Genomic DNA, 16456 nt, shown 5'->3' on the forward strand with positions numbered 1-16456 from the left:
TAATATGGAAAATATAAAAAGTGTTTTTTTAAAGACCAAAATATTATAATGTAATTGAGGGGGGGGGGGCGCGGGTAGGAGGGGGGGGGGGGGATGAGAGACAATCCTTTAAATGTTCAACTACAGATCTTTGCCAATATCTGAAGTTAAACCGGAGATACAAAACTTGTCCAAAACAGAGAACACAATCTCACAATCAGATGTTTTGCCATCAATTAATCAATTAATCAATCAAAAATAAACCATTTTTTATTTCATTGATTAATAATGTAAAAATGTAAGAATGTGACATCAAATCTGTTTTTTGTTTGGTAATAGCGCTAAGTTTTATTTTTGGCTTTTTTTTACACGGATTTATCATTTCAACCCCTTCCATACTTTTTTCAATTTAGTTTTAAAAATCTGTAAAGCACTTTTTAGTTTAGTTTAGTACTGGACTGTAGATATATTCCCCTATGCTACTAATTAGACATTTAAAAAAAATAAACATGCTTTTAACAAAGTTTGAATGGGTGTTTAGGCAGTGAGTATTAACAAGGGGGCCGACACAAAAATAAAAAAAAACATAATTTGAAAAATTTTATTCATAAATCGTAAAAGATATTATTTACTTTAATATGAAAAACGCTTAACTTGGCAATTAAGTTAAATTAGCAATACATTGCGATGCACGTTGTTGCGATCCGTTGCGCTCAACTGTTCTCGTATTGCGCGGAATTGTGCGGAATTGCGCGAAATTTACAGGGCCCACAAATGCGTACAAGTGAAATCCACTATAGCGTTGGAAACCTTAGGTAAAACTAAGTCCAAAGGCCAAAGCGTTGCAACACTTTAAGTCAAAGGTCTAAAAAATTGCTTTAAGAGTTGTCTGAATTTTAGTGAAAAGAGTTTATAAAAGTGGGATGTCAAGTTTTTGGTTGACCTTATTTTTCTTTTGGTGTTTTATGTCTAAATAAAAATGTAATCTCCATGTTTACCCATTTATCGATTTGCCTCAAAGGAATTGAGTTTTTGCCACAAACTCTGATTTTCCCATCCCTATATCTTTGGAACCCAATGTCGTAGACCTTATTTTTTTCTAACTAAGTATACTGTTAGATAAAATAATCTAAGTTTAAACTATCAAAGGTTTACTCCATCAGGTTCCAAAGATATAGGGATTTAAAAATTTAAGTTTGTGACAAAAACTCAATTCCTTTGTGTTCTTTGTTTGGTTAAGAAATTCAAAGTTAATAGAGGAAGTTTAAATTTCAAGTCAAAGTTGAGTCCCTAAGCTATAGTTCATAATTAAGTCCCATTGTTTAGAGTTAGGTAGAGCTTATTATCATTTTTTGTTCCAATACTGTAAATTTAATCTATCATTGATATTTTTTGCAACAATTTATTAAAAATTAATATGCAAACAAGATATTAATAACTAAAATATATCAAATTTTTAAACTTTCTCAGGATCTTTACAATTACAATTTTATACTCATTATCCTACTGTGAGACGCATAAAACAGTGGAATAAGAAGACGATAGTCAGAATAAACTTTGATTTTGCATATTGCAATTGCATTAAAAACAACTCTAAATTTCACTTTATCAAGTTGCTGGAGTAACTATTTGCTGTACAACAACATAACATAAGTCTTATTGGACACACAGTATCAGAAAAAAAGATTATTTTTATTTGAAATCTGGAGGAAATCACATTTTTTTAATACAATGTTTATAACAACTGTTTACAAATACTTTACACGGAAATTAAGAGAATTTTACTTTAAGGAATCCCAAAACCAATCCACACTCTTCTGCCGCTTTAGTAATTGTAAATTGGCGGTACAGTCCAAAGTAGGACTGCAAAGGTTGACCCAGCTCGGATATTCAAATGTACACCGGTGGGACGTGAATCATGACAAAATTGGTCGAGTGGTTAAGTAAAATTTTTAATTTCCCGAAAAATAATAATTATATTTATAAATATATAGACTTTATACATAAAATATATTATATATGGAACTGGTGAAATGATCATTTATTATTTTCAGGTATGTGTGTTCTGTCAATATATATAGAATATACCATGGTAACAGACAGACAGACAGATAGACAGATAGACATAAAGACAGATAGACAGGTAGACATATAGACAGGTAGACATATAGACAGATAGACATATAGACAGATAAACACTCTGATACATAAACACCAGGAAAGAATTCATAAAAGCAAAAATTTGAAGAAAAAAAGAATAAAAGAGACATAATAAGGGTTGACAGATTAAAGATCTTATTTGAAATAATGGAATTTACAGAAACAAAGTATACAGTAGAATGAGAACAATATTTTTAAACAAATATTTACATTAAAACAATAAAACGAAATTTAATTTTAATTTTCCTGCTTTTTTGCTATAATTTTAAATCTTATCTGTATTTCAACAGAGCATTTTAAATTTAATTTTGTCTTTTATTTTTGACTTTATTACAAGTATAATATCTTTTTTACTTCTTACAATTCCATTAATCTAAACCTGCTGTATTTTACATTTTCTATATCATCTTTATTTTATCTTCCTCTCTTTTCAGGCCTTAATCCATATCATTTACTTTTCAATTTTATCTTACTTCCTTATCCTTTTTATTCGTTAAAGTTATAAAATTGTTCCTATTAACTTCTTCTATGAAAATATATATCTATTGTCTTTAAAATCACGCAACCTCTCATCCATCCTCCGCCCGCAGCTGGAAATTTAAGACATTGGTATATCGATCTTTACTGAAACCAGGATTAAACATTGGTTTACCCCGGATCCAGGAAAACTTGGAAAAATGTCATTATTATTTTTTAGAAATCAATGATGTTTTCTTAGATTTTTTAGAAATTGAGTTTTTGGCACATTAACTCTGATTTTCTAATCGCTATATCTTTGCAATCCAATGTCGTAGACCTTAGATATATTTTAATTATGAATTCTGTTTGACCATAAAATCCAAGTTTGAGATATTAAAGCTTTACATCATCAGGTTGCAAAAATATAGGGATCGGATAATTTGACTTTGTGGCAAAAATATATTAAGAATCTTAATTTTTTTGTTCATTTAAACTTTCTTAAATTTTCATCCATAGGAGGGGAGGGGGGGGGGGGTTTACGGGGTCAGGGGGTGGGGTGACTGGTTCTTGTCACAATACTCCTCTTAAAATGCATTTGTCTTGTGTTTCATGGTGATAGTTGTCAAAATGATCGAATATATTCTGATATTTTTTTATTTACAAACATTGCATCTTGTAGCTTGCAGTGATTTATTATGATTTCAATTTATGATTACTTTTCCCGTTCATATATTTTTGAATGGATCCTGTAAACCCGCAATATATTTAGATGTCTTCTTTGTTAAAAAACTTATATTTTATAGTACAAGAAAGTACAACAGCCAAATAGAAAAGATTGAGGGGCGTCGGCAGCACGCCAAAACCTTGATTAAGTCAAAGTAAAGCATGTTGAAAAAGCGGGCTTTCGGTCGAAAAAAACTAAAACATAACATTTAAACAGCTTGGAGACTTCTCTAAAAAAAATTCTGATGCGGCCAAGCCTTATATGACTTAAATAAGAGGTTTATGGGGGTGGGGCGGACATTTAAACTCCGAATAGCGTAAAATTGATAATAAAAACTTAAAAAATCATAATAAGCGTCATTTAAAAAAAAAATTTGTTCACAATAAATGTACACGTTTGAAAAGTTTATAGGTTTCCCAAAAAGTGTAGTAAATATGTAACCTTCTCATAACAAATTTAAATGTTACTATTCATATGAAAGAAATAACATTTTTTTGATTAATTACTGAAATCTGAAAACTTTAATTTATTCAAACAGATTTTAACTTGACATATAAGTAATTAGATAAAAGATAAATGTTAGAATTAGAATTTTCTTTTTTAATTAATATTTTAATTTCATGTATTCAAACAACCAGTATAATTTATAATCGACCCCCCCCTTTCCCTTTTTCACCCTTTCCCGCTCTCTTCCTTTTGAAGTCCAATAATCTCCCTTTCCCGATATATAAACCTTAAAATCGAATATCGATATCAAACAAGTTTTAAAATATCCGTCAATGTTAATCTTTTATTGACACCATTTCAATAGTTCATAAAATCAGATATTTAAGGGAATGATAGTGTAATTATGAATGACCTTTCGTTTAAAGAGGGGCTTCCCTTATTATACAGTCGTACAAGTTAAACCTCCAACTAATTATTATCTACAGAATAACGATTGTAATTCTTAAACACTTTATTTGCAAGTTTTTTTTATATAACCCTATTCAGGCTCACGTCTGGTTTACCCAAAATAAATTTGATACATTTTTAGAAAGCCCTTGGCTCTACATTTATAATCTGCAAAAAAATTGAAATTTTCAAAATTTCAAATATTTCTTGCAATATCAAGTTATTAAGCAAAAATGTTCAAAAACGAAAAGTGCGCGAAATATAATAAATAATACATCTTTGAAAAGCCCTTGAAACGATAAATTCAAATAGGCAAAAATATTTGCAATATTTTCAAAAGCTAAATTTTTATGCAAGGAAAACTGAAAATGTGCAAATTATCTTTGAAGGTCTCTCTGCAAAAATCTATGCAAAATTTCTTCGCAAAAAATGTGTCATGTCATCTGGTTCCTTTTGTCAAGACTTAAGGCTTTCCAAAGAGTAATAGAATGTCAAAATCCAATGATCGGAAGTAGATCTAAATATAGGTTTAGTTGGGTAATTGTAAAATAAGGCAGTATGTCTGAGGATTCAGGCAGTAAGTATAAAAGCCCCGCTTTGAGCCAATGTGTTAGCTAGCAAAGTAAAAAAAATGAACAGCCTCAGACGAATACTTTTTGAGTTATTTCCGAAAAACGTCAGAATGCCTTCTTTTTGAGCGAACATTTTATGTCAAATTTAAACAACTAGAAATTCAAGGCGCTTCGCGCCCTTCTTTCTAGCCTTAGAGGGCGCTTCGCGCCCATCTCTTAAATTAATTGTGAACATGTTCTCTTTGTGTACATCGTAAAACAAAACAAAAATAATTCGCGGATTTTCACAAAAAATTTCGCGGATTTTCAAAATTTTAAAAAATTTAATGACGATCGAATTTTGATGGAGACAAATATTTGAAATTTTGATGATTCATAAACCTTCCCTGGAGTCCCTAGATGTCCCACAAAAAATTTGGGCCCGATCGGTTCAGCCGTTTTGACGTTTATTGGATACAAACAAACAGACAAACAGACAGATGGTATTGAAGAGCTAGATTTTGTAAATTTTTTTTCAGTTCTTCCAGGTTGAGTTCACACAGCAAACACTCAAATACTACTGCTTTTTACACAACATTTAAGAGATATTTACACTAAGTTCTCTGTCTCCGATGTCTAGTCGAAGGTATAAAGGGGTAAAGTGAAGTAGGGATGCTCTTTTTTTTTAAATTTTTATGAGGTATAGCGTTTTATCTATGTAGCGTTTTATGAGTGTAGCGTTTTTCCAATATGACGGAAATGATTAACATTTTGTTTTAAATGATGAACATTTTGTTTGAAATAATGAACATTTTCTCGAAGTAATGAACATTTTGTTCGAAATAATGAATATTTTGCCTGAAATGATGAACATTTTCTCGAAATAATGAACATTTTTCCGTGAGAGCTTGCAACCTTTGGATGACTGTATATCCAGAAAAATATTGCGGCTCCCTGATAGAATAAAAAGCTTCTGTTAATACTGAAAATGAGATTGACATAAGAATTAATATATTGTCAGAAGAGAATCGTTGGATATATATGGAACCCATTGATAACAAAAATATTTTAGTCAACTCCGGAAAGATGATTGAAAGTCAGCTCTCATCTTTTTAGTATTTTATCCATTGTGTAAGCTTTCGGTGGTGGGGGGGGGGGGGCCTATACATTACATAAGTTTGTAAAATGATACTTATTGCCTGGTTTGTCCATGTTATTAAATAATTGTAATTGCTCACTAACCCGACTAGTAACATATTACAACAACTTTACGTTCTCATTTAAAAATTGTACACCGTAAAAACGTCTTATTGGTTGGTATCAAATAAATCTTAAAATTTGTCTTAAAAATACTACATTCTGAGCTCAAATACCATGTCTAGCCGCTCACTCTCTTTTTTAACCCCAAAGTCTACAAATTAATTATTTTCCACATTTCCGATATTTAAGGTGAAAAAAATCATTCAAAAAAAAAAATACAAAAAAAACAAAAGTCATCCCCACCGACCATAGATTAATATCAACACAGATAGAACACTAAATGTCGTCTTTTCAAGATTATGGGTTTTTCGTCGACAACATTCAGATGGAGTTACGCGCATGCCGCGTTGAATTAAAATACAAAGAGAGAGCATGCTCGTAATTCCTTTGGGCTTTTTCCTTAAGGTTATTGTGAACAAAAACCCCTAAATCTTGAAAAGACGAGTTCTAGTGTTCTATCTGTATTGTTATTAATCTATGACGCCGACATTCTCTTTTAGGTTCTGAAAGTATGGCTGTACAGTAGTTTCAAGTTGTAGTTTGAATGCTTATTCTTTTCTCAACAAAAACTTTCTTTACAATAGTATCCCCGTTATCATCTTTAGACCTCCTCCCCCCTTCCCCTCCCCTCCCACCTACCCGAAAGAAGTGCCCATTCTTGAAGATTTGAGCCCCGGTTAGATCAATAATCAGAAAGCGGTATTTTGAACCCTGTTAATTTGCTGAGTGCCCCATACCATCGTTGATATATTTAACAGCCCCCGTCAATAATAAAATTACAAAATGTCAAAGAATTTTCATTTTAACAAACATTTTTGGTTGAGACATAAAAAGTATGTATGTATGTATGTATGTAGATACCTCTCAGCCTATCTTTATCGGCCTCTAAGTCTGTCTCAGTTTGTGAAACATACTCATTGCGAGAACAGACCTTGTAAACCGGCCTCAAGGGGTCTTATATAATCTATGTATAATCTAGACATCTCAATCTCAATTCATTGCAATATATTACAGTTATTAAAATTATAATTACTTGTTTTATACTTTAATGGGATTAATCCATACTACTTTTGTGATTTTTTTTTTCGAATCAACTTTGAAATTTTGTGGAAGCCATTATCGCTCATATTTTCTATTTTGAACGATTTTTAAGATCAATTATTCTTTTTGCCGCTGAACTGTATTTTTTATGTTCATTTTTGATTTTCACAATTGTTGATTTTCTGGGTGAGGGAGGGAGGAAGGGAGATAAGGAGGGGGGGAGTCGGCAGCATAGCCCCCCCACAAAAAATTAAACTAATTAAAAAGAAATTTATCTTTTCAAAAGATGGACAAAATTAAATTGATTTTGTTCGATACAGTTAGATTTCAGCGAATTTAACGTAAATATTAAAGCTAGATTATTAAGTCCAAATTAATTTCTAGTTTTCTACTTTTCTTTTCTTCTCTGCAGACTCCTGATTAATCCTGGAGTTCTTTAAAGGAGCAATGCGCGAAAAAAAACATAATAAACTGTTAACGCATAAGGAAATCAATAGACTTTGTGACCTCATAGCTCTTCTATAGTTTTAATTTTAAGTCAAAGTTTGAGAAAAGCTGCAATTTAATCGGTTTTTTACATAAAAAATCAAAATTTCTCAATAGCTCTTTAATAAAAGAAACATTGTGATTGAACACTTATATTTTGTTTTTTTTATTTTTATTTTACGTGAAATTTACTTTAATTCAACGTAAAAAAAGTGAGTTTTCTTCTTTATGATATTACAATTTCAATTTTTTTATATTTAACATGGAAAACTCGATTTATCTTAACCTTATTATTTTCTGAACTTCTTTCAAACTTCTTAACTCAATTGGAAAACTGAAGAAATGTTTGCTTATAGGGACTGAAGGAACATGTAAACGAACTGAGTACTCACCTTAAACTTATTTTTTTCTAAATATCTCTGGAACCTAAGGATGTAAAGGAGTGGAATCTTTGCCACCAGAGGGTCTGATTTTCACATCCCTATATCTTTGCAACCCAATGTCTTAGACCTTAGATATTTTAAACTATGAACTCTTTAAGATCAAATAATCTAAGTTTGAAACATAAAAAGCTTACACCAACAGATTTAGGGATTAGAAAATTTGATTTTGTGATATTTCTAACTTTGACAATTTGATCTAGCAGAATTCGTAGTTTGAAAAATTCAAGTTGAAAATTAAGTTATTTTTTTATCAGAAAAACTTTTTATTTGAATTTGTTAAGGACTCGTAAGACGAATGAAACCATATACAAGATTTGAATTGCAAATGAGTTGAATAAGATTGTAGAAATTGCATAAATTCAAACAGATTCTGAAAATTAGCAAAATATAACCAAGCTTTTATGGTGCTTTTCGCTTTGAACTGTTGCTCTGAAAGTCGGCCATTTAATATCATTTTCAAATTTTGGCGATTTTTTTTTCGAATTACACATTAAAAATAAAATTTTTAAAAACTATTTTCCCAATTTTGATGGCTCATAAAGCAAAATACATTAAGTAGATGCGACATTATTTTAAAACTCAGAATATCATACATATCTTGATTTATATTTGATAGGACTGCAAATGGAATAAATAAAGTAAAGTTTTAATTTTGTAATTTAAACACATGAGACAAATCGTCACATCTATATATATATGTGCTTTGCTTATTAAAGTAAATTTCACTTTAGATTAAAATCTCTTCTTTAGGAGAACACAAAACTTTTAATTTTAAAATCTATTAAAAATCACTTTTTTAAACTTCTCGGCGTAAAATCTAAACCCTTTTTTATGTCATTAAAGAATGATGAATTCTAGACTTTTAAAATAGTCTAAACTTTTTATCCTTCAGTCCCCAAAAAAAGACAAACCATTGTGTTTAAAAAAATAATTATTTTAGATGATAAAAACTTGAAATCGTAAAATTCCAATAAATCATTCTTGGCAGATGTAAGTACGTTGTTTTGATTGGAATTGTAGATGGGCTAATTTGGAGTTTATAGTCCGAATTTAAAGAATTTGAGCCTTGGCTTAAATATTGTCGTTTCCAGTTAAAATTGTATTCAATTTTTCAAGATTTAGGCCGGCGCTCAATTTAAACCGGTTTTTGGCAAATTTAAGCCGCAGCTCAAATTTATTAAATTAGGACACAGAACTTTGAGTTAATGGAAAGAATATAGATCATTTTAAACAATCTTCTCCCTGAGGCCAAATTAAAAGAATTTGAGTCGCGGCTGAATAAGTTTAAATATGGTTGGTTCCACTTAAAATTGAATTCAATTTTTCAAGATTTAAGCCAGCGCTCGGTTAAAACCGTTTTTTTTTGTGGAATTTAAGACGCGACTCTGTAGAGTTTATCACAAAACTGAGATTTTAACAGATCTCTTATTTATTAAAAGTTATGCGGCTCAACCAAAAGTTTCGGTTCTACTTTGGAGTTAAATTCCATTGAAGCTTAATTTCATCTCAGTTAAAGTCCATATCTCTGTTTGTTTCGCTTTCTCAATTCTTAATTTCTAATTAACAAATTTTTGGAAGTTTTTTTTCTAGATTTAAATATTGTATCCCAGTGTGTGCCATTCATCTTAGAAGTTTGAAAATTGTAAACATAAATATTCTATTTTCTAGAAACATAAACAAAACAGAAGGTATCTCAAAAAAATCATATTTAAAAATTTCTGATTTTTTTAAAAAGTTTTCAGTCAGTCTTTTTTTTTTTTTTGGGGGGGGGGTGTCGGGATTTGTTGGGATTACTTGGTGCTTTTGCTTTTTTTTTCCAGACAGCTAATAATTGTTATTCAAAGTTATTCAGATATTCATGAAGAAATTATGGGGTATGTTTTCCCCAAACATAGCCCATACATAACAATGTTTACTATTAATGCATGAATATTATAAGAAAATAATTCTTAAAAAAGCTGAATTTTTTGTGTGCTTTGAGAAGAAAAAGATTTAACAGGAACAGAATACAATTTAGAAATACATAAATCAAATAATATATATTTTTACAAGATATTGTGTATAGTTTGTACAAATTGTTTAAAAATGCACTTCCAAGGTTTCAATTTATAAAAATTCAGCAACAATGTATTATTAACAATATTAAAGCGCATTAAATCTAAAGAAACCACAAAAATAGCAACTAAGATTAAAATCGATGAAAAATCTAAGCTTAAAAAAATTCCCACTTTTTTAAAATTATATTTCTTCAAATGATCTTCAATTTAAGTAGAAAAATTATCTTTATATATTTAGAAAAAATAACAATTGAATATTAAACTTAGCAGTTTAAAAAAAAATTAATCTAAAATATATTTCTGGGACGTGAACGGAAAACAATCTCTTTCTTTGTCAGATTCGCCGATAACTCTTTAATTGATAAATATTAATTACTGTGAGCGTAATTTCAAGTGACCTTCCATTCAAAGATATCAATGCCCGATTAACAATGGTACTCTAGAAAAATTTCTCTGATTAAAAAATGGAAGATAATGCGTTTTTTTACTCGAAATGGTTTATTTCTGCGAATTTCTCCAGTAAGTAAGAAACGTGGAAGTCAATATATCAGTTAAACCACAAATACACTCAAACAACTTAAATAAACAAAAACATGCTTATCCAATTCATACTTTATCAGACACATGGTTATAATGCAAGGAAAGTTAATTGCAGTTGCGTATACTCAGCGTACTAATTGAAACCAGTTCTCTCTGGGCGGAATTTGTAAACAAGAATAGATGCATCTGCAGTGTTCGTTTAGTATCCGAGGAGGATAAAAGCATTACATTTTGAAGATTTTGATAATTCACATAATAGTTTCCTGTGACCAGAATATTTCATTGATTTTTTTATGTGAAAGATGGATCCCATGTCAGGCTTCGACATCCGTCTTGTGTTTACATTACCGCCCAGAGACAGTACACTGCAGTACAAAAGATGCGTACACCTATGAAATAACTTTCCTTGCATTATAACCTTAATAAAACATAGGTTTAAAGGGTACTTTTTGTAAATCGGGCGTTGCCATCTTTGTACGAAGTTGTATGAAGAGTCAATTTCGGTTACATTCCCTTCAATATAAAATTTCTTATTCTTGTGATGAAGAACTAGTGTTGAAGGTATTAGGTTTATACATACATGTATATTAGTGAGAGGTTTTTCATCATGCGTCTTGAGCACCACCACCAGGGGAAAATATTTTTAGAAAAATCCCCCCAATATTTCTGGGACGTGAACGGAAAACAATCTCTTTCTTTGTCAGATTCGCCGATAACTCTTTAATTGATAAATATTAATTACTGTAAGCGTAATTTCAAGTGACCTTCCATTCAAAGATAGCAAGAGGTCCTTGAACATATTAACCCCTGAGTAGTGAGGGTACTACAACTGACAGGGGTGGGGGAAGAGGTCCTGGAACATATTAACCCCTGTGTAGTGAGGATGCTACAACTAGACAGATGTGGGGGGAAGAGGTCCTTGAACATATTAACCCCTGAGTAGTGAGGGTACTACAACTGACAGGGGGTGGGGGAGGAGGTCCTGGAACATATTTACCCCTGAGAAGTGAGGATGCTACAACTAGACAGGGGTGCAGGGAGGAGGTCCTGGAACATATTTACCCCTGAGTAGTGAGGATGCTACAACTAGATAGGGGTGCAGGGAGGAGGTCCTGAAGCGTATTTACCCCTGAGTGGTGAGGGTGCTACAACTAGACAGGGGAGAATGGATTAGGAAGGATTCGCTAATTTGTTTGTTTTTGACTAAACACTGCATTAAGTATACAACACTTACATTTATTAATTAACCCAAAAGTGGAACAAAATAGTATTTTTCTCACACAATTGTTTCTTTATTTTTATAAGATATATTTTACTTACAAAATATTTCATCTTTGCATTAGGTTGAATTTTTTCTAGATTTTTCGATAATACGTTGTATTCAAATTTTATTGAACATACTTTTGCAATATTTATCATTAAAAAAATTTATTAAATATTTTCTTCTTTTGGCCTGCACAAGTGTCCCTGTTTAAACCTGAACAAAACTACAATTAATCAAGATGGTTTAAATGAAACGGATTCAAATTTAAGAAAGATTATGTTAATGTTCTAATTAAATCTTAATTTTCAAGAGAAAACGAAGTCTTACAAGATTCACAAAATGAAAAAAAATTAAGAATTAGAAATATTTTTTCAGTATAATAGAAGAGTAGAAATATAATAAACTATACTTGGTTCTTCACGCCCCCGTTCCTATCAACAATTTTAGCTTTTATCTGTTGCTCTTAAAGTAGGCATTTTTAAATGTTCGGGAATTTAGACGTTTCTTGGACACAAACGAACAAAAAAAACTAGCAAACTATATATTTAAATTATAGATATATTATTTTTTCCTGTTTGCATAAATCTTCAAGCATGACTAAAGAGATTTCTAAACTAAAAATGATGTAGAAAAATAATGAAAATGTCTTGACATGTCCAGTACCCAGAAACAGTGGATTTATAGACTACCATCCATAGCAAAGTATCCAGGGAAGAAAAGAATATGAAGAACAGATTTTTAGTATTTTTTCGGAATTTTTTTTGTTTAACATGTTCAAACAGCTTTTCATTATTGCATGATGATTCAGAGAATTTTGTCCAGAAAATTTATTTTTTTGATATTCGCTAACTTTGAGGTCAAAACTTGTGTTGTATGAGATAGCGCTAAGCTGCAAAAGAAAACTTATTTGAAGTGATTAATTGCTTAGTCTGCGTACAAAAACAGCTGAATCTTGTTTTTGAAAGTTCTCAGTAGATGTTGTTGAGACTTTTGTTAGTACGAAGCTCTAAGACCATTAAGAAGAAATTAAATTCCAATCCGAAGGGCCTAAATCAAAGCGAAGGAATTAAGTCTTTGTCACAAACTCAAATTTTCCAATTCCTATATCTTTCCAATCTGATGGTTTAAATTTTTGATATTTCAAACTTAGATTATTTGATTAATTTTTATTCATAGTTTGAAATAAATGAGGTCCACGTCTCCACGACTTTATGTTGTAAAGATCAGAGTTTGAGGCAAAGACTAAACTCCTTAGTCCTTTCAAAAAAGGGATTAATAACACAAACGTTTTGACCTCTGAAATCCAGAAGAATATATCAGAGAAAACCCAAGTTATGAAGAACGTTGAATTATACACAAATGGTGTTTAGCTTTGAAAGAGGCTTTTTAGTGATTCTCATTACTTTCCAGCAATGGAGAATTCTTTTCAAACAAGAAAAGCAAAGAAAGAAAATTCTTTTAGCTTTGTTCTACACATGCTGGTGTTTAAACGTATAATTATTTTTTTACAGCATGCTTAAAAAAATAATTTGAAAATTGTAGATAGTTCCTATAAGAACTGGTATTCTTGCCCCCAGGATTAATGGTTTCTAAAGGAATACTCTCAGCTGCTAATTGGATCTTGGGTCCGCTTATATTCAAAAAGCATATTCCAGGATCAGAACTATGCACTGGGTAAGATACAGTAGTAAAGGAAATAGATTTTATAACTTCTTTATAATATTTGTTATCGTAACTACAATGCTTAGTAGGAAAATTCACTAAAATCGAAATAATTTTTTATAATTTTAATTTTCTTTCTAAAATTCAAACACTTAGAGAATCATATTGAGCAAAACGTTTTGACTGGTCAAATTTATTTTGTTTGTGATTTTTATCAGGTTTTTTTTATAATTTTGCCACATTTTAAAAGTCTGGTTTAAAATTTCAAAACGGATACAATTGTGACTTGATTCCCATTCATATTTTTGTTTCACTGAATTAAGAGAAAAGGAATTGAGTCTTTGCCGCTAACTCAAATTTTCTATTTTCTGTATCTGTATGGTGTAAACCTTTGATATTGCAAAATTGGACTATGTTTTTTTTTCAAACAGAATTCACTGTTTGAAATATCTAAGGTCATTAACGTAACATTAGGTTGAAAAGATTGAAAAATCTAAGTTTGTGTTTCAACATTTCGTCAAATTATATTCTGAATTCATTATAATAGCATGCTATTTGATTTATGTGTTCAGTTTTGGTATTTTTAAACAAAATTGCATATAAAATCCTGAATTATTAGGATATATCTGACTGAGAAACTTTGGAGTAAATCTTCATAAAACCCTCGTAAATATCGGAGAAATGCGGGAACCCAAAACCATTTAAAATCTCCTCAACTATATTGTTTTATAGTTGCCAGGGTATAAGCTAGGTTTTATTCTAGATACGAACAAAGGAATTCATATTGAGACAGTCGTAAAAGGAAATGGAGAGAATACAACTGTATATTTACTTTAAATCCACAAGAGAAAATCATGTTTTAACCGTCTTTTCGTTGGGAAAATGTCCAACTCAATTTAGACCAAAGACTTTGAATTCTTTTATTTAAAAGGAAGCGCGTAGAATTGCGAAATAGTTACAAAATATCTTTTCTGACCAATGTACTTTACATGTACGTACTCTATGTGTGTCACGACAAATTCGACTAATGTCTTATTTGAACAAACAAAAGAGAGCTTTTTTAATAAATAAACCTTTTTTTACGAAAAATCGTTAAAAGTCGAACTTAAATTGTACGAATATGTCCGATATAGAGATGAGGTTTGACATCAAACTAGATGTTATAGGTTACTGCACTATACTTGCATAACTTTATGTTTGATATGACAAAAACGAATAAAGTCCTACCTGTCAAATAAAAGAAGGCAACAAGATAGTTTTTTTTCCAAAAAATCCTCAATTGTAGAACTTTGATTCTATGACTTTGTCGGATATTCAGAGGAGGTTCGACATCGTAGTAGATGTAGGAAACAGTCGGAACTGTTGTTCAACAGATTGTATGGCGCTGAGAGATATGTTTCAATCGGGAAATGATATATATATATAGTTGTATTTGTCCACTATATATTGACAATTGATATAGTAATGGATTAAGTCTCGAATGAGTTGAAAAGCTTTTAAACTGAACGAAAAGATTTATCTATTCAATTAATCTGTATAATCAAAAGTTTGATCATGTTTAAAATCTATCATCCTTAGTAGCACTGTCAACCTAAATGAATGCAATGTTTTCAACTAACAAGAGCTGAAAACTTTAGAATGGTGGATATCGGGATTAAGGCTTAATCCACTCTTTTTCTTAATCTCGAGATTAAATATTGCTTGTTCTCCTCTCATTTTTAATCTCCAGATTAATTATCCGATCAGGATTAAGGATATCCCATTCTAAAGTTTTCAGCTCTGAGCTGAAAACTTTAGAATGGATAAACTTTAATCCTGACTTCTTGATCCGAATATCCACTGTGGAAACTTTTCATTTTAGTCCTTAATCCATGTTATTATTGTAAACTATACAGTGGGAACCAGGCAAGAGTGAAATAAGAGTCGTCTTCTATCTNTTTTCATACACTTTTAAGATAATCTTGCAAGATTATGTTAATCTGGAGATTAAGAAAAAGAGTGGATTAAGCCTTAATCCTGATATCCACCATTCTAAAGTTCCCAGCTCAGAGTACATTTTATAAATAGATATTTACAGACGACATATCCAGATTTCCCGGTCAGAAAAGAATAGCTATGTTTTTTTAGACGCCCTTTAGTTCATACAACAAGACAGTTTAGGGGTTATGACATGTTGTAGTATAGTTTAGTATAGTTTGTATACAAACTTAGACAAACTTCTAACTCTCAGCTCTCTATTCAAACTGTTTTAAAGGGACTGTTAGCGTAATTTAATGTGAACCTTCTTACAAAGATGGATCGAAAAGTGTTTATTTCTATAAGTTTTTCCATTGCTTCTTAAAAACAAGAAATGCGCAAAGAAACCGCAAATGAAAAAAAATAACAGTTTAAAGAAACAAAACCAATTAAAACAATAATGAAGTGCGTTGTAATTTTAGGACTACAAAAAAAGTATGAGTGAGTTGGTGAAGTAAATCAAAGGCAATACATTATTTAAATAATCATAAAATTATGAATAACTTTCAAAGAATTGCCTAGATCTCAGTGGGAAATCACAAAATTAAAGTTACTTCTGATAAGGTATTGCCTCCATGGGATATCGAGGAGAGATTAGATCAAGTCTTGATCTACAGATTCACAATTTTAAAGTTCTGTGTTCTTTAAAATACTCTTCAATTTTCATTGTTTTTTAAATAAAACTAAATTATGCTTTGAAGTGGTGCAAAGTATTAAACAGAGATCACCCCCCCCCCCCTCCAAGTCATTTAAGCTTTGTTTCTTTTCCAAGATGAGGCAGGGGGGTGGGGTATCTATTAATTGAAATTGAATCGATCAAATGAAATCAACTTTCATGATAACTAAAATTAAAATAAAGAACAAAAACTAGAAATCATAAAATATTTAATAATCCTTACAAATAAATATTTCAGCTAACG

At 30.7% G+C, this 16456-nt stretch overlaps 1 protein-coding gene across 1 annotated transcript in view; it reads left to right on the top strand.

Moving 5' to 3' along the window:
* The first annotated feature begins 12485 nt into the window (after window positions 1-12485).
* Window positions 12486-16456, top strand: part of LOC111701697 (uncharacterized) — a 41502-nt gene continuing 37531 nt past the window's right edge. The window contains exons 1-2 of the mRNA XM_023473098.1: window positions 12486-12568; window positions 13436-13532. Of these exons, the coding sequence (XP_023328866.1) occupies window positions 12511-12568; window positions 13436-13532 (155 nt within the window). The 5' untranslated portion in view covers window positions 12486-12510. The remainder of the gene's footprint in view (window positions 12569-13435; window positions 13533-16456) is intronic.

This window comes from Eurytemora carolleeae, unplaced genomic scaffold, assembly GCF_000591075.1.
Source record: "Eurytemora carolleeae unplaced genomic scaffold, Eaff_2.0 scaffold387, whole genome shotgun sequence".
In the NCBI taxonomy this organism is placed as follows: domain Eukaryota; kingdom Metazoa; phylum Arthropoda; class Copepoda; order Calanoida; family Temoridae; genus Eurytemora; species Eurytemora carolleeae.